At 37.1% G+C, this 23,244-nt stretch overlaps 1 protein-coding gene across 1 annotated transcript; it reads left to right on the top strand.

Annotated features, from left to right (window-relative positions):
* Positions 1 to 539: 539 nt before the first annotated feature.
* Positions 540 to 21,850, top strand: LOC106053896 (uncharacterized). The gene is made up of 8 exons (XM_056004937.1): positions 540 to 590; positions 3,626 to 3,948; positions 5,151 to 5,285; positions 7,577 to 7,696; positions 8,913 to 9,075; positions 16,031 to 16,297; positions 18,295 to 18,524; positions 20,928 to 21,850. The coding sequence occupies exons 2-8, from the start codon at positions 3,739 to 3,741 to the stop codon at positions 21,363 to 21,365; spliced, it is 1,563 nt and encodes a 520-aa protein (XP_055860912.1). The 5' UTR covers positions 540 to 590; positions 3,626 to 3,738; the 3' UTR covers positions 21,366 to 21,850.
* The last annotated feature ends 1,394 nt before the right edge of the window (positions 21,851 to 23,244 follow it).

The following is a 23,244-nucleotide window of genomic DNA, read 5'->3' as shown; positions in this document are numbered from 1 at the left end:
AATAAATTGCATATCATATGATGGACATCCAGATATAGGCATACCTGTCCTCAAAATCATCATGTTAAGTTTGAGTATCGATAACTGTACACATGCATACAGTGAGCTCTATGTGTTTACAAGAAATATAGGCCTTATGTTGCTTTTTAATCGCTCAGTCTGAAGCCCATAAAAGTAGCACTGTCTACAGGATGTAGGTTTTTATATTATTTCGAAAAATGTGTTAGATTAAAATAGCATTACACAGTAGAGAGATTTCTTTTAAATACGAAGCTCAGAGGACCCATTTTATAAAAGAATATTGTAAAACATTTATCAATTTAATATATAGTGGCATCCATGCAGCCCATCGGTGGCACTACGCCCATCGGACATTTACCCAATGCATATATAGGCAGTCCGCCCCTGTACTCCATAACATCTAGACTCCATAACATCTGCACTCCATAACATCTACATTATCAATACAAAACTATCACAGCTAAAAGACAGTATTCTACATTGACAGAATTGCGCATCTTACTTTGCACCGAGCTAAACTCACATTGTTTCATTGTGCCTTGATCAGAATGTAAACATATTTTACCAAGGTACGTTGTTAAAAGTAAACATTTCTTATCTTATCATATCTTATCTTATAAAATACAGACGTTACTTTAAAAAAGAAGATGATTAAGTTCTAAGCGTTCAATTTAGTCATTCATGTTAATTAAGGATTTAAATTCTGCCTAGTCATTGGTTTTTCTGGTTGACTCAGGCAACTAGACCAGGGTAGGGAAGAAGGAGCATTTGTACACATTTGTCCTAGCATATGATACAAGGAATGTGCCTTTATCATTGTGTTTTGATCTAGTCTAGATAGATCTTAGATCTAGATCTATATATTTTTATTTACAATGGTTATGGTAGTAACAAGAAATGAAATGAAATTTCTTAAGATTTTTAAAATATTATTTTGTACATCTGGATCATGTTAATGTAAATCTAGTTATTAATGACATACAGAAAAATGCTCCAGTTTTAGGTACAGTGTAGATCTAGATATATACATAGAAAGTTATGTGATTCCATCCTAGATGTAGATTTAGAGTAATACAGGATTTAAATCTATCACCTCAATCAAGTTCTAGATTTACGTAGATCTAGATTTTAACTTTTTATGTACTTCACAGAATTCAACGCATTTTTTTCTGATTCATATGAAAAAAAGTAAAAAATTGATCGGACATGCCGATATCTAGGTGTTTATTTAGTCTAGAACTACATTTTTTTTTGTAATCAAAGCTGAAGTGCTTTATTCAACCTAGTAACAAAATACGCAGGTCAAATTATGTCTAATAAATAAATAAAGTTAATACTTTTAAAAAACAACACCTAAGGTTATATTGAGTGAAACTGCATCGATTATTTTCAATCATTGATGCAAATATTTTTTAATAGATCTAGAGTCAAGACTACAAATAATTAATTTGTGCGACTGGTAATATTTGTTATTAATTTTTAATTGTTTAACGCAATCTCATGCTCAGTGCGTAATGTTCAATTCCTATTTGTGGATCAGTGGAAAGGGAAGGGGGGTATCTGGTAGAAGGGGGGGGGGTATCTGGTAGAAGGGGGGTATCTTAGAAGGTTTCCGTGCTTTCTTTTCAAAAGCGATTTGTTTAAAACGTTGGTTGTGTCTAAATTCGAACTCAAGCCTCCATGTTGGAAGGCCGTCGTGTTTTGCCACTGAGCTATTGATGTGCTTATGACAAAAGTTAGTTTAAAATGTGTAACTAACAACCTAATTGCCTGCATTTTTTGTGTGGTTATTTCACTGGTCACCTGTCGTAGATTTATTTCATTTCCAATATAAAACAAACTTAATTAATTACGTCTAATTCATCAACTTATTATTTACGTTGTTTTTTTATTCACGTGTTGTCATCAGCATTGAATATTTGTACAAAGTTTTAACTTGATCCGACATGGGAATTGTAAGAAATAACCTGTACAAGATTTTGACCAGACAGACAGACAGAACAACTTGACATAAGCGCTATAAAACAGAGGCAGAGCTAGCCAGTACTATTATTTGAGAGACACACAGGAGGTAGAGAGGACGTACTGACTGTAATGAGCCTCTCGCTGCACGTAATGTCATCTTGAGTTGGGAGTAAGACGATTGTCCCCTTGACCTTTATTTGGATCCCACAAAAGTCGTTAAATTAACGATACAAGATAGTCGGGAGAAATTCGACCGTGTTCTGACATTAGAAAGTAGAGAAGAATTGCGCAAGTAGAGGCGTTTTGATAGGAGTCGATAGTGTTGCAGACGTATCAAGCAAAAACTAAATACATTCTTTAAAAGTCATATTTTCAAGATGAAACGATGTCTTTTATTAAAAATTTTTTATAAAGCTTATATCAACTCACTCTGTCTGTCTGTCTGTCTGTCAGTCTGGTAAAAAGCTTGTCCACGTTATTTCTCCCACACCTATTCTCGCATCGTGGAAACTTTGCACAAATATTCAGTGGCAGAAACTAGACATATTTCAAGAAGGACAAAATAGTCAGTCAACTATTTGGTCATTTATTATTTTGTTTGATACCGACAAGGGAAATTAATCCTTCAGTATTCAAAGATATGGCAAAACATATAATTGTTCACATTATTTCTCCCACACCCATTCACGGATCAAGTTAAAATTTTAAACAATTATTTATTGTACTTAATATAAAATGAATCAATTAAAATATTAACCAATAAGTCAGTAATTATTGGTAATTAATTATTTGTTTGATATTGAATAAGAGAAATGACTTATACATTATTGAAAGATAGTTGTAAGTGCGGGGTTCTCCCCATTAGATAATCTTTGTTTTTTTTTATAAAGAATTAAAAAAAAATATTATGCTTATTAAAAGTTTGAAACAATTGTAATAATGCCATTTCAGTTGGTTAATATTTATCTCTGGATTGATAACTAAAGTGAAAAATACAATATTTTTTGTCAATTAAACAATAAATTGATTTGATTGACCTACAAACAACTCTTAGCCCCTTAGCAGAAAACAGTTTGAGGAACGCTTCAGTAATAACTCATGATCTCATATTACACAATTACAAGTTTAAATTGTTCCCCCCTACATTTAGTATAACTCTTTGTCTTACCCCTAATACGCCTCCTTATATCTAAAACAAAATTAACCAACATGGTTTTACAACAGGTGCAATGAAGCCATCTAATTAAATGTGTTAGATTAGTTCAATGATGTGCAAACTGCGGCCCCGATGTGACACAAATGGATTATATAGAGTCTATATATATTTATAAGATAATTTGTTAAAATGTGGAATATGTGACAGAGTGGAATAAAACGCTTGACTGATTATCAAGGGGATTAGAGTTTGAGTCCCTAACGAGATGTGTTTGCTGAGAGCTTAAAGGCAGCAAGGAAACCTTCTCCCAGATATTCCTCCCCCCTCGCACGGGTCACAAAGGAGACTGAACTAGAGCGCCCTGAGCTTGCTACAACATGAAAGTTGCGCCATATAAACGTTGTTGTTTTTTTTTTTAATTGATACATTGGGACATATCAATTTAAATTGAAATTAATATATTTTTCTTGCTATGTTTTCAAGTTGTGACATTGAGCAAAGAAAATAGATCCCACTACACTGTATCATGTCGCCTCTGACGTTACCCTCTGACACCATTTGATGCTATATTCATTGGCTCAAGGCACGGTGGTCAGATGAGTATGGCCAGGTACGCCATTGATATAGTCGTGCCGGAGGATGATCAGCCCTTGGAGATAATGTCCGGCCGGCACAAGGGAAGCAACTTCAACGAGAACAACCCGCTGGGAATATCTGACCACTTGCGCTGCTTCGTCACGATCTATCTTCCTTGGCTGGTCGCCATCACCCTGGGCCTCAACGTTTTCGGCATCTGGGTCCTCAAGGTACTAGATCTGTACTACGCAGGGTTTATAAGGAGAGGGTCAAATTTGAAAATCCCCCTCCTTACCGGGGCCCCCAAAGGAGTGCCCGAAATGTGTTTTTACATTAAATATTAGTTTATTATCTCATGGCGTGATTTCAAAAATCAAAATGCAGGGCCCCTAAAGAGGTCAAGTCTCCCCCCCCTCCAAATCACTAGTTACGCCACTGAAGCTAATCTAGCTGTTTGTTGCTAGATATCGTTTACAAGAAAAGCTTTAGTTAAAACTCGTGTTTAGCTAAACAGATTTAGCTAACATCAGTTCAAAGACATCTAAAGCCAAAGCTAAGAATGATAACTTCTAAATAATTTTTTGTCTGCCCACACGAGTCCCCATGACCCTCCTCGATACACGTCAGTAACACATGCGCACACCTTTGAGGGATAAACCTCACCCCCCCCTTTTTTTTTTCCTTTTTTTTTTTTTTTGGTCATCTTACTACAGGTTTTACTCTTAAGACTGATATATTATGTTAGAGTAAAATTAAGATTCAGAATGCTACACTACAAACTTGACTGTTAGGGAGACTGTATTCTTGGGGGCTATTCCTGGACCAATATCTCATCAATTCTGCACTTTTTTTTTTCTCTTTTCCTCATTCTCTTTTGACATCACATGATCGTCTATTAAGTTTATTATCTTGTCCTGACATTAGAACCACAAACATATTGAAAGTCGTTGGCCAGCACTTTGATAACGATATTTGGAAATATTTTAATGTGAACAAAGGGAGACAATTGATAATATACTAGACTCAGAGATTTAAACCACAGAGTTACTGTTATTGTTTTCTTGGCAAATAGGGGGAAAAGTGTAGTATGTATGTGAACTAAGAGGGGACGCCAAAGTTAGTGAAGTCTCTAAGACACAAGTACAGTTGATGACTACAGTTGATGATAGGTAATTGAAACATATGCTAGGTATTATGTTAGGACTTAAAGCTCAGCTGTGAGTTTAAGTAACATTTAACAATTTAACTAGTGGTTAATTTAAGATTCAACGTTAGTTAGGATTTCAATTACAATTGGTTTTAAATTAGGTTTGAAGTTTTTACTATAATAATAAATTAGATAGCACTGACCTAACGAAGTATATTTTTAATGTAGCCCCCATCTTCCCCTCCAAACTTTGAATCTTGTTATGTCTTCCTCGTCCTCCTCTAGTCTAGTTTCCTCCGTGGTCTAGTCCTGCAGCCAATGTTCAAACTGTATCTCGAGCTTCACTGTCTGTTGATGATCACTGGACCTTTCTACGTCTGGATGGGTCAAACCTTTCACCAGTTTATCCAGCACGTTCAGGTACGTCCATTATTAAGTTAACCCCCCCCCCCAAAACCTACATTGGCGTAACATGGTGCAAGAAAATGATGTTGGCCAGAAATAGAAAATTGAATGGAATCGAATATATATCAACACATTTACACCCAGGCATTCAGTTGTATTTACACCGAGGCATTCAGTTGTAATTTACACCGAGGCATTCTGTTTTATTTACACCCAGACATTCAGTTGTATTTACACCGAGGCATTCAGTTGTATTTACACCGAGGCATTCAGTTGTATTTACACCGAGGCATTCAGTTGTATTTACACCGAGGCATTCAGTTGTATTTACACCGAGGCATTCAGTTGTATTTACACCGAGGCATTCAGTTGTATTTACACAGAGGCATTAATTTGTATTTACACCGAGGCATTCAGTTGTATTTACATAGAGGCATTAATTTGTATTTACACCGAAGCATTCAGTTTTATTTACATAGAGGCATTAATTTGTCTTTACACCGAGGCATTCAGTTGTATTTACATAGAGGCATTAATTTGTATTTACACCGAGGCATTCAGTTGTATTTACATAGAGGCATTAATTTGTATTTACACCGAGGCATTCAGTTGTATTTACATAGAGGCATTAATTTGTATTTACACCGACGCATTCAGTTGTATTTACATAGAGGCATTAATTTGTATTTACACCGAGGCATTTAGTTGTATTTACATAGAGGCATTAATTTGTATTTACACCGAGGCATTCAGTTGTATTTACATAGAGGCATTAATTTGTATTTACACCGAGGCATTCAGTTGTATTTACATAGAGGCATTAATTTGTATTTACACCGAGGCATTCAGTTGTATTTACATAGAGGCATTAATTTGTATTTACACCGAGGCATTCAGTTGTATTTACATAGAGGCATTAATTTGTATTTACACCGAGGCATTCAGTTGTATTGACACCGAGACATACAGTAGTATTTACACTGAGACTTACTTATATTTATATTCTTTGACAGGTAACAATGTCATTACACTCACTTTAATTATAAATCCCTATATAAGTGTTATGGAATGTTTGTAGATTTTATATATAAAAAAAATAACTACCACGGGTTTTGTATTATCAAATCATTTTTGTTTTCAAATTTACATTGGAAAAAACATTTATATGAGAACACTCTTAAACATTGTACAAATATTGTTGAATGTTTACCAGTAGCTATTAACATTCCGTTTTACCATTTTACATTCCTGGGAGTGGTGGATGAGTGGTAAGGTGCTTGGCTTCCGAACCGAGCGGTCAAGGGCTCGAATTTCAGTGGAGACTTGGATTTTTAATTTTAAGGACGCCCCTAACTTCAACCAACTCTAATAGTTGCCTAACTTTAGTTGGGTAAAGGGCGGCTCACCCGATGGCCAAAGAAACAGATGAACTACATATCATCGGGCTCATAGATCGCCAGGTCTAAAAGGAATGTTTCATGTTTTACATGTTGCCGATGTTCCTTCAGAGTTGAAGATAATCTACTTCCTAGTCCAAACCTCCCGCAGGACGACGTGGGATGGCAGTGGGCAGGGTTTGATCCCTGGACCATTAAAGACAACTGAATAACAGTCCAGCGCGCATACTGCACGACCAGGCAGCCATCCTTGTTTAGGATGTACAAGCAGTGGTATAGTGGCCTCTGAAGTAGTATGTTACGGCCGGCGTTAGAGAAATGGAGGCCCAGGGCGAATAGAATTAGATGGCACTAAATCAAAAAGTGCTAAAATTAAAAATCACGCAATTTAATAGAAAGCTGCCTATCTCTTTACCTCAATCGACAAATAAATGAAATTCATATTTCGCAATTTCCGAAGTAGAGACAGAGTTTGACTAGTAAACATAGAGTCCTAGTGCTCTTCTATGTTTCAGATCTGATCCAAGGTTTGCATTTTTTTTTTATTTCTGTGCGAGGCACCCACCGGTCGGAGGTCCTTGGAGGCTGCCTAGTCTGACTATGCCTGAGGCCCTCCAATGTCAGAAACAAAATGCATTCCCAGGCAGGATATGTTTTTAAGGAAATAAATTGTATCACTACTCTTTTCTAAATAAGTTATTTTTAATTTAATTCTTTTTCCTTACACGTTGCAAGCAAAGGGAAACAATCAAAGATTAAGAATTTAACTTAATGTTTTTCAAGAATTACTTCCCTTTCATTTCTATGAACTTAGTTTTACACGTAAAGAAAATATAATACGAACTATGTAGGTATTAGATGATCAAAGGACAATTGACTCTATTTTTATTTTCGTCAACTCTTACATAGGTGTATCCATGTTTTCTCCTCCTGTGGGCTCACAATTTCGCCATGATTGCCACATCCAGCATGTTAGTGGCCATGATCATCGAGAGGGCAATCTCCATTGGCAGACCGGAAATCGTCTGGGTAAGTTCGCGCCGCGTTCCCGAAGCACGTGTTGTCTGTGCTGTAGTTGTGTGACCTAGATTGATTTCAACACCTAGCTAACTCTTGGAAAAAAAAAAGCTAATCTTTAGGGATGCAAGACACTGAACTATAATTTTATAAGATTTCCTATTACAATCATTTCATCTTAAAATCATTTCATCTTATAATCATTTCATCTTATAATCATTTCATCTTATAATCTTTTCCCGGTGATGTTTTATCGTTTCATTTTCTTATATTCAACTTATGAACATTCATTTTTATAGGTTAATCTTCCATCTTAAAATCTACCACCTTTTATTCTTTCATTTTATAATCTTTCATCATGTACTCTTTTATTTTATCTTTTAAACTTTCAATGTATAATCTTTCTTATAACGATATTTCAGTGTAATATACTAATCTTTCACGACATTTCCTTAGAAATTCTTCTCACACAGAAAAACCTAACTCCTTTGTCTAATGGAACATTTTAAAACCTCGAAGGATGGCTGGAATTTAGTGGAGGAGTTCATTTATGGCTTAAAAGATTCATAACAGTTAGGGTTTCACCGACAAGTGAAATTAATCCTTCAGTATTAAGATATATGGCTAAATATATTGGGTTTTGTCCCTTGGCTAAGTGTATTACTTCCAAACCCATTCTTGAACCCAGTTGAAACTTTACACAATTCTTTTTTGTACCTAACATGAATCAATTTAAAAAGTAGTCAATTAGTCAGTCAATATATGATAATGAATTATTGTATCTAATATTGAAAAAGAGAAATAAATTGTACATAATTGAGATTGACATACTTTTAAATACTTAAGCTTTTTTTTTTCTAAAAACAGTTTTATCTTTTGCTCGCTTTACAAAGCTTATATCAACTTACCCAATCTGTCTGTCTGTCTGTCAGTATGTCTGTCAGATACAAATTTTGTGCACGTTTTTTTCTCCCACTTCCAATTATCGGATCAAGCTGATACTTTGCACAATTATTCATTGTAATTAACAAAACATGAATTAATTTAAAAAAATTAACCAGTTAATAATTAATTCATTTAGTCTGATACATAAAAGGGAAATAAATCTTACAAGATTGATATATATTGCTGTAAATGTACAGTTCTTTCCCTTGTAGAACCTTTGTTAAAATGTTTTTTTTTAATTTTATTAGTTTTAAAATGTAATTAACACTCTTGACCCTGGCAGGACATTTGGAGACGCGCCTGCCGTAACATCAGCTACCTTCTCGTGCTGACCAGTCTGGTGTTCTCTGTGAGTGGAGTCTTGTGTGTGGACATTGAGAGCTTGATTCAAGGAGACACCCACTACCCGATATGTATGCCTTGGTGGGACAATGAACTGGGAGCAGGTGGGACACTGTGCCATGGCAGTGCCAAAGTCTGCTGAGATGTCTGACTTTATGTCTGTCTGCCTACATGCCTTTCTTTTGACCTTTTCTTTTAATGACTTTTTCTATCTGTTTTTTTTATGTCTGTTTATCGCTACTACAAAAATGTCTCTGTATTTTAATTACTGTTTTACGTAAGAAGGTAATCTCTATATATAATTCTCTTCACGGCTCAAGAGTTTGGATGAGAAGAAGAAGAAGTAAAGGAAAGATCACTCTTTTATTTCTGCGGATAGTTATCAAACGAAAAAACAAGAGGGCGGGAGAACAAGTAGTATTCACCCGTCACTACGGATGGCTGCCTGGTCGTGCAGTTTGCGCGCTGGACTGTCGTTTGATTTTATCAAACCCTGCCCGCTCCCATCCCCCTGCGTCCTGCGGGAGGTTAGGACTAGGAAGTAAACTATCTTTAACTCTAAAGGAACATCCGAAACATGTAAAACATTTTACAAACATTAAATAACAGCGCCGGACTTAACCGTTGTGACCAAGAAGTCATGGAAAGAGAACAAGTAATCTAATATGTATATTCACCCGTCACTAAATGGCAGGGCCGGACTTAAGCATTATGTGAAATGGATTTTGCGGGGCCAAGTTTGGGTAGGGAATGACACCCCAAAATGACAATTTTTGTTACATATTTCCGTATATTTTAAGAACTTTTTCGTATATTTTGCAATTTCGTGAGATTTCCAGGAGCTCCTGGTAAATCGACAGGAGGGCGCGGGAAATCTTTTTTAAGTTATAAATGGTTTAATTCAATAATTTATACACCTTGAATTAGCGCAGGTCATATGAAAGTGCGGGTCCTATGAAAGTGCGGGTCCTATGAAAGTGCGAGGCCCACTGCGGTCGCATAGGTTGCAGTGGCCTAAGGCCGGACCTGCAAAATAGCGGCGTATGCTACGCCACCGGTCGACTAGTTATTTATAGTTTTCTTTGGCTTTTGTTGTGCAATTCATTCTCTACTATGTGGATCTAGTCTACTTTATGTTTTCTACTATGTTAGTCTTGTTTATTTTATGTTTTCTGCTATGTTAGTGTAGTTTACTTTTATGTTTTCTACTATGTTAGTCTGGTCTACTTTATGTTTTCTACTATGTTAGTCTAGTCTACTTTATGTTTTCTGCTATGTTAGTCTGGTCTACTTTATGTTTTCTGCTATGTTAGTCTGGTCTACTTTATGTTTTCTACTATGTAAGTCTTGTTTACTTTATGTTTTCTGCTATGTTAGTCTTGTTTATTTTATGTTTTCTGCTATGTTAGTCTACTGTATGTTTTCTGCTATTATGCTAGTCTAGTCTACTTTATGTTTTCTACTATGTTAGTCTGGTCTACTTTATGTTTTCTGCTATGTTAGTCTAGTCTTCTATATGTTTTCTGCTATGTTAGTCTATTCTACTTTATGTTTTCTGCTATGTTAGTCTAGTCTACTTTATGTTTTCTGCTATGTTAGTCTAGTCTACTTTATGTTTTCAGCTATGTTAGTCTAGTCTACTTTATGTTTTCTGCTATGTTAGTCTAGTCTACTTTATGTTTTCTGCTATGCTAGTCTTGACTACTTTATGTTTTCTGCTATGTTAGTATAGTCTACTTTATGTTTTCTGCTATGTTAGTCTAGTCTACTTTATGTTTTCAGCTATTTTAGTCTAGTCTACTTTATGTTTTCTACTATGTTAGTCTAGTCTACTTTATGTTTTCTGCTATGTTAGTCTAGTCTACTTTATGTTTTCTGCTATGTGAGTCTAGTCTACTTTATGTTTTCTGCTATGTTAGTCTAGTCTACTTTATGTTTTCAGCTATGTTAGTCTAGTCTACTTTATGTTTTCTGCTATGTAAGTCTAGTCTACTTTATGTTTTCAGTTTTGTTAATCTAGTCTACTTTTTGTTTTCTGCTATGTTAGTCTAGTCTTCTTTATGTTTTCTACTATGTTTGTCTAGTCTACACTATGTTTTCTGCAATGTTAGTCTAGTCTACACTATGTTTTCTGCTATGTTAGTCTAGTCTACACTATGTTTTTTGCTATGTTAGTCTAGTCTACACTATGTTTTCTGCTATGTTAGTCTAGTTTACACTATGTTTTCTGCTATGTTAGTCTAGTCTACTTTATGTTTTCCACTATGTTATCTTGTTCTATTTATGTACCCTACAATTTTGGTCTAGTCTACCTTATGTTTTTTTTAACTATGTTGATCTAGTCTTGTTTATGTTTTCTACTACGTTGATCTTGTTAAAATATTATTTGCCTCAGAAACGTGGACAGTATATAGTAAACATGCAGAAAAAAACAACAACTGAACCACTCACACATGGCATGTCTCAGAAAAATACTAAATGTTGTAAAATTAATTTTAAAAAATCCTGATATTGAAGTCCTTCGAAGAGTTGTCTTTAGAGCATTCACAAAATCCTGCAGTCTCAGCTGCAAAATGGAAGACTCCTGAATTTTTAAAACTTCTTTATAGTCAATTAAAGAAGAGACGCGATTACAAGGTGGAAAAAAAACGCTTCAGGGACACCCTCACAGCTTCTTTGGAAGCGTTCAGCATTGACCCAGCCACCTTGGAGACGGAAGCACATGATAGAGTATCATGGCGTCGTGCTGTGAAAACTGACGCACAAATTAATGCGGAAAAGAGAACAGCGCTGGAAGAAGAAAAGCATCAGAGAAGAAAAGCAAGGCAAACGACACTAGCTCCAGCTGGAACAACCTGCCCAGTGGGCAGCCGCACATTCCGGGCTCACATTAGTCTCACCAGCCACATGAGGAGGCACCAAACCTCAGTTCACAAATCAAAGCCCTCAGCCCCATGGATGACAAAAGTGGTCATCATCAAACCACCATATGTTTTGTATTAATCTGGTCCAGTGGCGTAGAAAAGGCTAGAAAACAGAAATACAATGTTTGGTCACCTTCCGTTAAGTTAAATGTGAGGGAAGCCAAATTTAATAATAATAGTAAAACTAAAAATCTTAATTATCCTTATGGACATTTGTCTTACAATTTGGGAATTATACCAAACGAAACATGATAACCATAGAAAACCAAAATATACATTTACACCAGACTCACTCATAATTTACAAGTGAAAAGTTGATATCAGATAGTTCAATTTTATTTAACGATTTAAGCACCACTGTTGTGACTGGGTCATTTTGGATGGTCGTTGGTGACAATAGGGTTAGTGTTATAGTGTTAGAATGTAGGCGTTGTCAGGATAAATGTATGATTATAATGTAGTCATAATTAGGATAAATGTATGATTATAATGTAGACATAATCAGAATAAATGTATGATTGTAATGTATGCACAATCATGATAAATGTATGATTGTAATGTAGGCACAATCAGGATAAATGTATAATTGTAATGTAGGCATAATCAGGCTAAATACTTGTACGTTAGAACATCTCTCATGAGGAAATAACACTTTATATAGCAGACAGTCCAGAGGCGTAGTGAGGAAATAACACTTCATATAGCAGACAGTCCAGAGGCGTAGTGAGGAAATAACACTTTATATAGCAGACAGTCCAGACGCGTAGTGAGGAAATAACACTTCATATAGCGGACAGTCCAGAGGCGTAGTGAGGAAATAACACTTTATATAGCAGACAGTCCAGAGGCGTAGTGAGGAAATAACACTTCATATAGCAGACAGTCCAGAGGCGTAGTGAGGAAATAACACTTCATATAGCAGACAGTCCAGAGGCGTAGTGAGGAAATAACACTTTATATAGCAGACAGTCCAGACGCGTAGCGAGGAAATAACACTTCATATAGCGGACAGTCCAGAGGCGTAGTGAGGAAATAACACTTTATATAGCATACAGTCCAGAGGCGTAGTGAGGAAATAACACTTTATATAGCAGACAGTCCAGACGCGTAGTGAGGAAATAACATTTTATATATTAGACAGTCCAGAGGCGTAATGAGGAAATAACACTTCATATAGCAGACAGTCCAGAGGCTTAGTGAACAAAACGTGCGCCCGGTGCAAGGTACATTATGGGCGCCCTCTATCCCATTTTCCATGAACATCACATAGAATTATAAGCTGCGCGTGGCGCTCACCTGTTCCCCCCTTACTACGCCTCTGGCAGACACAAAAAATGATACGTTTAATATTTACAATATCTTGAATCACCATATAGAAAATGAGATACACAATAATAGTAATCTAAGTCTAATCAGTAGCAATTCTTTATAGAAGTATGTTTGACAAATATAGTAATAACAGGGTGCTCGCTACAAGTCACTACTAGCGCTTTATAATAACTGCTCTCTTCTTGCTCCTTTCAATGACTGTTCACTACTAACTTTCTAAAGTCACTGCCTCGTACTGACTGCTATCAACAAAGCCCAAGGCTAAATGTATTCACTCTCAGAAGCATGAGTTCTATGGGCTACACTCAAATATCAAACTAGGATGTCCTACTGTATGTCACCAGCTGTATTTAATGTGACAGTACATTTCCAAGAAAACATTACTCATCAGATAGACACTACACAAGGTACTTGTTCCTCAACTAGAACGAGGTCCTAAAACTTGGGGGTCATTTGCAAAGTCAATGTATCATTGGTCAAACATGTAACTTGTTAGGATTCCGAGTCACATGCTGAATCTTCAGATACTCTGAATGTGTATTGTTTGTCACTGGTATGGGAACCAGTAAACATTGTCCTAACAGGGTCGGGACAACAAATCAAGGTCCAAGGGACTTCCCACGGCGCAATTGTCCTGACTGAATGTTTCAAATCAACTTCATAGGAAACAAGCATTTGTGTAGCACAAGCTCCTTGTTGATCTGCTCAGTAGAGGGTTCTTAGACTAAATAAGAGTGAAGACATAATTGTGCATATACATTTTCATATTGATAGCCAACTCAACATGTATTAGTAAAACAACGATATTTGATAATTGTTATGTATGAGTTTATTACTAATAACATTTGTGATTACACTTTAATACATGTGCCCAAACTATGGTAACAAAGAAGACATAAATTTCTGTAAACAAATAAAATGTTTTTGTGTATTTCGACAGGGAAATACATACCGTAATATTACAAAACAATATGCCAATTAAACAAAAAATAAATAAAAGTATCTAATAAGCACTTTATAATATTTACAAATTTGCAGTTTACATTACTATTTCTGTTATTGCTATTTAATAGTAATAATAATAAAAACTATGTTAGAATTTAATGAAACGCTGTAATTACAGTTTCAGAGTTACTTTCCTTTAATGCATAACTTGCTTCACGACTCTTTTGATAAGCTTATCAGAAATGTAATTTAACAATAACAATAACATTGATTTAATGTAAAATAATGTCTTAATTTTAAACATTTCAATTCTTACAGTCAACACATTTGTTATCCTTACAAGATCCTGTTGGCGCCCCTATTGGTTGTGGGCACGGGCGCAAAGTGCACTTTCGCCCCACGGTTGCTACGCCACTGTGTTGGTCTACTTTAGTTTTCTACTACGTCTAGTCCTATATTGTGTTTGTATGTATACCTGTCATTGTATATTTTGTGTCTGTCTGTTTGTCCGTCACAAACTTAATAAGATCATTCCACTGATTCGGTAAAAGAAAGCACTAAGACATACACATGAATTCTGAAAGGAAAATAAGGTTCTGTAACTAGTTATCGTCAGAAAAAAAAATCTGTCTCGATTTGAAATTATAAACTGTGGACATAATGGGAAAGAACTGGCATTGAATAATGAAGCTTTTTTTTTTCAGCAGTTACTTCCCATAACACCATCATCGCGTCGAAATTTTCACGATAAAGTAATCAATGTCAAGGACGCTAAATTGAATGTCACAGTTGACAAATAAATAACATATATGAATTGATACGTATTTTCAAAAATACATACATATATGTATATGTGGATGTTGTATCTTCTAATCAAATCTATATTATCTGTTAGCTGCCCATGTGTTTTATACTAAGTTTGTCACATTATGAATATCTTATTGCTTCCTTCATATTGTTTTTATTTTGTCCTGTAGTCGGAAGAGTTTCAAACGCTTGACTCTGCAATGCTATAAAGTGTACAAAAAATGATCATGCACATTAAAAAAATTGTTTATCGACACTTTGTGCACCGGAAAGGCTACCATCTATCTCTAGTTTTTCGACCACATTTAAAAAATCTACGTAACAAGTTATTTTTAAATATGCTATCGGGAATAAGGGCGAAAATCAGCTGGCACTAAGGTGCGACTTACAAATACAAACATACTCGTTTAACCAATTTTTTGTAATACTCTTAATGTTACTCTTTCTTTATTTGCCAATATTGTTTTGTATACATCATCTTAGAAGTTTTTACATGTCAATCTTTAGTGTCCGGAAATAGAAATGGTTGGGAGGGTGAAGGGAGGAGTTCTTTGACCTTTGCCCTTTTTAACCTCATCTTTGACGACGCCAAATTCCCGTCAACATAATGCTATGTTTACCTTTCTTCTTTTTTTATTAGTATATAGCGCGCCATTATGCCACTTAAAGTATGCTTAGTGCAATCTGGTCCAATCACTTGTGTGGTCATACTTTGAAAAGGAAGGGGGTGGGTGGGTGGGATGATTTTTTTTTTTTTTGGAGAAGGTTTGCCGTTTTCTTTGCCGCTTTTATGCGCTAAATAAACACAAATCAAAAGAACTCTCTTATTATTCTAGAACCTGACCTATTTACATGTGTGTTAATGTGCTGCTATGTGTTTGCTAATGCTTGCGTGCTCTACTTTATAACGCTGCAGCAAATTTTAGCTGCCTTTTAAGAACTCAACCATTTATAATTTTCAAATGATTCTGGTTTTTATTTTTCTAAGTCTTGTCCTCCAACTTTGAACCATTATAATCAACTCCCCCGCCTCTTCATTTTGTTTTCTCGCCAGATGTCACATGGTACAAGATAGTCGCCATGTCGTTCGCCACCTTGCCCTGTATCGCCGTGGTGCTCTCCCTAATACTGCTCCTGGCCAGGGAGCGGAGGTTCAAAGCAGCCATGAGGAAAGGGGTGTCAGCCCTGAACCACTACAACGCCATGTACGTGGAGATCAAGGCCACCCTGCACTTCAAATTCGTCCGCAGTTTCGTTTGGCTGAGCCTGGCCTTCCTGTTCGCCACGTCTCCCATCGGCCTCTTCATCGTCTTCGGTCCTTGTGAGTACAAGCAGAGGCGGCCTTAGCAGTGCAAGGGGCCCTGGGCGAGTGACATATCAGGGCCCAAAATTATTGTAAAGAAAAGATTCTCTTTATCTCTATATCCCCTCCGCCTAATACGCTGGGCGGTTGTCCCACTAGCCACCCTCCTAAGGACGCCTCTGAGTACAAGCTATACAGTTAGAATGTAAAAGTAAAGTATCCCTTTAAGACCTTGCGATCTAAAGAACAGAGAATGTAAAGCTTATCTTTTTCAATGGCCGACGGTTAACAAGGGTGTCATGTGACTAGAACAAAGACCAACCGCCTTAACTACTAATTTAAGGTACCCATCAGAGTTGGGTGAACTCAAGGGCGTCCTTAAAATCACGAAATTGAAAAGCTCCTTTTTTTCACTGAGATTCAAGCCCCAAACCCCTCGGTTCGACAGTCAAGCTCCTTACTACTCAGCCACCACGCATGTTGACATTAGCTTAAGTTGTCACATGTAAATTATGAGTGAGTCTGGTGTGAATGTACACTTTGGTTTCTTATAGTTATAATGTTTTTTGTTTGGTGTAAAGCACAAATTGTAAGACAAATTTCCTTACGGATAATAAAGATTATTATTATTATGTTAGAAATGAACGAGTAGTCATTCTCTGGCGCTGCCAGATTATTATTATTATTATTATTATTATTATTATTAGGTTTCTAGACCTGCGTCACGTGTGGGAGGTGGGAGGGTACGGTACGGGTATGGCAAACACTTCTATAAAAATAAAATTATTCCCCTCCCCCCAACGATATTAGTTAAGCATTTACCAGAAAGGGAACTAAACCCTGTTATTTTCATCAAAATGGCAGTAGTTAGCGGTTCTTTTCTTTAGAAAAGTTTTGTTTTTGAAAGTATTAATTTTTTCTCCATTTTTCACACATTTTTTTTAGTAGAGTTAAAAAAAGAACAGAATTAACTTTTTATTTTCTTTTAAGAGAAATCCAATATGAGTGTAAAATTATTTTTTTCGCTCTTTGTCATTTAAGCGGGGCTACTTTCACTTTCCACCAATCAAAACTAGAAATAAATTTCTAAATATTCCTTTGTCCTTTTTTATCAGTAAATATGAATGTACTAAATTAATCTTTTCTATTTAATATTTATATTAAAAGCCAATGTTCTTATTTTTCAGTGCAAATTTTGAAGTCGTTGTATGTGAAAAGTAAATCTAACATTGGCGTGTATTCTCATTGCATAGACCCATATAACTTTGCAAGACAGACAGGGGGACAGACACATTTTAAAGAGTTCATGTTCCACCATACAAATAATAAAACTTGTCTTCGAGCCTGAAGATCAACTACAAGTTATTATCACATGGCTACGCAGTCTTATTTGAGATGTATTTATATATTTTTTTTGACCAAATCCAAGGCAGAAAAAACCCTTGTTCCACTATCATCGATCTATTTTCACTAAGCTCATATCAACTCCGTCTGTCTGTCTGGTAAAAAGATTATACACCTTATTTCTCCCACACCCATTCTCGGATCAAGTTGAAACTTTGCACAATTATTCATCGGTATAGACACTACATTAATCAATTAAAAAAACAACAATTAGCGAATTAATAAGTGGTAATTTAATTAATTTGTTGCATAGCAACATTGGAAATTAATCCTTCAGTATTCACTGATATGGCTAAATACATAGCGTGTATCCCCTTAGACAATTGTACACGTTATTTCTCCCACACCCATTCTTGGATCAAGGTGAAATTAAAAAAAAAAATTATTGAATCAATACAAAATTAACCAATAAGTCAATTAATTATTGGTAGTTAATTATTTTGTTTGATATCGAATAAGGGAAAAAGCTTCTACTTTATTGGGAGATATAATTATAAGTGCGGAGTTTTCACCCTTAGATAAGCTCTGTTTTAAAACAATTACATTTTGCTTGTTTACTGTCAGTGCACTTCACCCCGTGTACATGACGTCATGTCTGGTGTGTTGTGCAGATCTGCAGATAACCTTTGACAAGATCTACCCAGAGCCACTGCCTCAGAAGATGAACGTCACTTGGGAGCTGGACGACGACCTTGAGAATGACACCAAGACGAGCACAACGGCCGAGTCTCCAGTGGTCAGGACGTACTCGTCTATTAGCCGGTCGGACGTGGAGACGTGTCTGTGGTTGGTCTACTACACCTACAGCCTGTGTGTGGTGCCGATACTACTGAAGACTGAGGTGAACCAGACGAGAAGTGTTTCCATAGAATAGCACATCCTAGAGATACGTACATCTCTCTCTTTCTCATCATTTTATTGTCTCTTTCTGTCTCTGTCTCTTTGTCTCTCTCTGTTTCTCCCTCTGCCTCTACCTCTGTCTCTTTTTCCATCTTTCTCCTATGTCTCTCCATCTGTCTATTTCGCAGTCTCTCAGTCTCTCTCTGTCTCTCCATCTGTCTATTTCGCAGTCTCTCAGTCTCTCTCTGTCTCTCTATCTGTCTCTCCCTCTGTCTCTCCATCTGTCTATTTCGCAGTCTCTCAGTCTCTCTCTGTCTCTCCATGTGTCTATTTCGCAGTCTCTCAGTCTCTCTCTGTCTCTCTATCTGTCTCTCCCTCTGTCTCTCCATCTGTCTATTTCGCAGTCTCTCAGTCTCTCTCTGTCTCTCCCTCTCTCCCTCTTTCTCCTCTGTTTTTCCATCTGTCTCTCTCACTGCCTCCTCTGTCCCTTTCTCTGTCTCTCTGAGACAGTCAATCTGTCTCTCGATCTGTCTTTGTCTTTCTGTCTCTGTTTCTCTTTGTCTCTCTTTCTGTCTCTCTCTGTATTTCACTTTTCCTTTTCTTTCGGTCTTTTCTCCCCCCTCTCTCGCCCAGTATCCATCTGACTCTCTCTTTCTCTCTGTGTCTCTCTTTTCTCGCCTTTCTCTCCTTTTCATCTCCTCTCTTTCTCTCCTTCTGGGTCTCTTTCCTCTCTATCTCTCTTTAACTCTCTGTATCTCTCCTCTCTATCTCTGTTTGTCTCTCCATCACGTCATTTTCTCTTCTGTTTCTTGTTGTCTTCTTTTCTCTCTATTATGTACATAAATACCTCTAGCTAACACTAGAGTATGTACATAAATACCTCTAGCTAACACTAGAGTATGTACATAAATACCTCTAGCTAACACTAGAGTATGTACATAAAGAACTCTAGCTAACACTAGAGTATGTACATAAAGAACTCTAGCTAACTCTAGAGTATGTACATAAAGAACTCTAGCTAACACTAGAGTATGTACATAAAGAACTCTAGCTAACACTAGAGTATGTACATAAAGAACTCTAGCTAACACTAGAGTATGTACATAAAGAACTCTAGCTAACTCTAGAGTATGTACATAAAGAACTCCAGCTAACACTAGAGTATGTACACCAGCATTATTCTAGCAGTAGCCAGTTAGTGAGTTCTGATTTTGGAGCGAAGTAGTGCCCTCCCTTATCATCAAGCCAAAGTGAAAGACTAACGTCTGCCATTGTATTGTATGTAACACTTTAACAAACATAAAAGGCGTGTATGTAAAAACGCTAACTATGATTTGATAGAGCTACGGCAATAGCTATCTATTATTATTTTTTAGACATGCTCCTTCCGTCCCATCCCCCAATCTCATTTTTAAATTATTTTTATGCTAATTAATTTCAAGTCCAATAATCCACATAGTTTTATAAATATTTATTACAAGTAGCTTTGTACAGGGTGTCATTGTTACCCAGTAGTAAGGTCAGTGCACGTAGGTTCTTGTGTGTGGTGTAGGGGGTGGGTCGGGTACAGGGTGTTTAGTGTCTGACCTTTGTGGAAGGGGCTTGTATGGAAAGCATGCAATAATAATAGAAATGAATGGCATGGTGTATTCTCTTGTTCATCTCCCCTCCACACCACAAAGTAGCGAAGAAACTCTCAAGCAATCTATCAAATAACTTTAGTAAACTATTATCCTTTATATAGAGCGGCTTACTTCTTCCTGACATATTATTAATTCAGAATTAAACAACCAGACGCTCTAACAAATCATCCTTTCAAAAACGCCATTATACAGCCAGTCAGCATGCCTTGAATGGTCCTTCATCCTTCCTACAGGTCAGAAAGTCAGACATTATATACACACCTGTAGTAAAAGTAAAGTAAAAGTTTCCCTGCAGACCTTGTGGTCTATAGGGCAGATGATGTAAGGTCATCTGCTTCTGTGGCCTACGGTTAACGAGGGTGTCATGTGGCCAGCACAACTACCAACCGCCTTTTCTTTTCCCCAACTAATGTCAGGTACCCGTTAGAGGTGGGTGGACTCAGAGGCGCCCAAAGATCCATAAATTAAAAATCCCAGTCTTCAAGAGGATTCGAGCCCGGAACCCTCGGTTTGGAAGCCAAGCGCTTTACCACTAAGCCACCGCGCCTCCTACACCTGCATTACTGTTATCAATACTGTTACAGAGCTACCTAGGAGAAGTTCCCTTGCTGCCTATTGGCGCTGAGCACAAAAGTGTACAACGAATCTAGAGTTCTCAAGTATGTAGTCAAGCGTTTTTTTTCAGCTCATCAACACACATATTATACGGATTTTTTTTTTATAATGAGTAACTGATGACCAATGTTCTGTCCACTCACCAGGTTTTATTTTGGCGAGAGTGGTGCGGCCGCGCAAGGAAGGTGTCCAACCTCATCTATTGTCGCAAAGTTCTTTCACCAAAATGGCGGACCATTTCCGGCCTGAAAGAAGAGCTGAGTCAAGGCCACCTAGTGGGGCCGTATATTCCAAGCGAAGACGCCCTGAACGAGCCGTCCACCATACAGAAGGAGCTGCAAGTAGTGCAAGTGACCCGGATGGAAGTTCCAGAAGCAGTGGTCAAAGATGTCCAGACGAAGGCCACATCGACAGTTTCCACACCGCAAAAGATAAGGGCGAAGTCGTCAGACGAAGGTCGTAAAGTCAAGAATTCAAGGGCGGCCCGGAAGAAAAAGTTGAAAAGGGCGAAGGACAGTCTGGAGATTACGACTCAGGCATCGAAGAAGAACAATTTAAAGTCAGAGGATACTAGTTCCATATGATAGGCTTAGGGGGTTGGTAGCAGAAGCGAGAAACAGAGGATACTAGATTTAATGCCATTGATGGGCATGACGTCTAAAAAATAGAAAGTAAGAAGATAATAGTTCCACAGGATAAGCAAGTATAAGCTAGAAGCAGAATTTTACTCAAGAGATACCGAATAATCGTATCATAGGATAGTAGTAACGATTAGAATATTCTTGTTCCGTATATTAATTATGGGGGAGCTATTGAAACCAATTTATGTTTGATCTTTGAGATTGGCTATAGAACTTTATATAAATATATGTATTAGCATCCTATGTGTTTGTTCGTTTTGCATATTCGTCTGAAAAAGCGCCTTGCCATGACTTTAATGTTACAGTGTAACTTGTGCAGCTCTGTTCCAGAGGATTGCATGTCTTTTCTTACGCCAAATATGACGTCAACTAAAATGAATGGAAATTTTGATGGTCACAATAACGAAACGTTGATTAAACTTGGTCGTTTATAACTACACTTGTTTGTTGAAGTATTCTTGAGGTGTGTCCAGGCTCTAAGTAAGATTACATGAGGTGTGTCCAGGCTCTAAGTAAGATTACATGAGGTGTGTCCAGGCTCTAACTAAGATGGCATGAGGTGTGTCCAGGCTCTAACTAAGATGACATGAGGTGTGTCCAGGCTCTAAGTAAGATTACATGAGGTGTGTCCATGCTTTAAGTAAGATGGCATGAGGTGTGTCCAGGCTTTAAGTAAGATTACATGATGTGTGTCCAGGCTCTAAGTAAGATTACATGATGTGTGTCCAGGCTCTAAGTAAGATACATGAGGTGTGTCCAGGCTCTAAGTAAGATACATGAGGTGTGTCCAGGCTCTAAGTAAGATACATGAAGTGTGTCCAGGCTCTAAGTAAGATTACATGATGTGTGTCCAGGCTCTAAGTAAGATACATGAGGTGTGTCCAGGCTCTAAGTAAGATACATGAAGTGTGTCCAGGCTCTAAGTAAGATTACATGAGGTGTGTCCAGGCTCTAAGTAAGATACATGAGGTGTGTCCAGGCTCTAAGTAAGATACATGAGGTGTGTCCAGGCTCTAAGTAAGATACATGAAGTGTGTCCAGGCTCTAAGTAAGATTACATGAGGTGTGTCCAGGCTCTAAGTAAGATACATGAGGTGTGTCCAGGCTCTAAGTAAGATACATGAGGTGTGTCCAGGCTCTAAGTAAGATTACATGAGGTGTGTCGAGGCTCTAAGTAAGATTACATGAGGTGTGTCCAGGCTCTAAGTAAGATTACATGAGGTGTGTCGAGGCTCTAAGTAAGATTACATGAGGTGTGTCCAGGCTCTAAGTAAGATTACATGAGGTGTGTCCAGGCTCTAAGTAAGATTACATGAGGTGTGTCGAGGCTCTAAGTAAGATTACATGAGGTGTGTCCAGGCTCTAAGTAAGATACATGAGTTGTGTCCAGGCTCTAAGTAAGATTACATGAGTTGTGTCCAGGCTCTAAGTAAGATTACATGAGGTGTGTCCAGGCTCTACGTAAGATTACTTCAGCTCCTTCCTCTCAACGATACCTGAACACCAGGTAAAACTCACAAAACGAAGTCAATTCTGTAAAGTATTTTGTGGATTTCAGAAACAAAATGCAAGAGAAGTCAATAAAGACCATTAGTCCAGACGTTGTTTAGACTTGACACTTTCTTTCACGGCACATTTTTTGTCTAGAAAGTATCAACAACAAAAATAATAATAACATTAAAAAAAATTTTGTTAAGAAATACTACGACCTAAAAAATGTTTTTGTTTGCTACAGAACTAGACAAGGTCTTCCTGGTCGAATATTTTAAAGAATCTCAGCACCTGATATGTTAGCGAAGACCCATCTGTGACCTACTTATTT

This window comes from Biomphalaria glabrata, chromosome 11 (assembly GCF_947242115.1).
Source record: "Biomphalaria glabrata chromosome 11, xgBioGlab47.1, whole genome shotgun sequence".
Lineage (NCBI taxonomy): Eukaryota > Metazoa > Mollusca > Gastropoda > Planorbidae > Biomphalaria > Biomphalaria glabrata.
Note: the sequence above shows the minus strand (reverse complement) of the source record. Positions and strands in the feature narration are given on the sequence as shown.

Excerpts from the sequence above, each read along its gene's own strand:
- LOC106053896 (XM_056004937.1), top strand. The coding sequence starts at position 3,739 with ATGAGTATGGCCAGGTACGCCATTGATATAGTCGTGCCGGAGGATGAT. Across the intron at positions 16,298-18,294 it reads CTTCATCGTCTTCGGTCCTT|ATCTGCAGATAACCTTTGAC; the intron begins GTGAGTACAAGC and ends TGTGTTGTGCAG. Across the intron at positions 18,525-20,927 it reads CGATACTACTGAAGACTGAG|GTTTTATTTTGGCGAGAGTG; the intron begins GTGAACCAGACG and ends TCCACTCACCAG.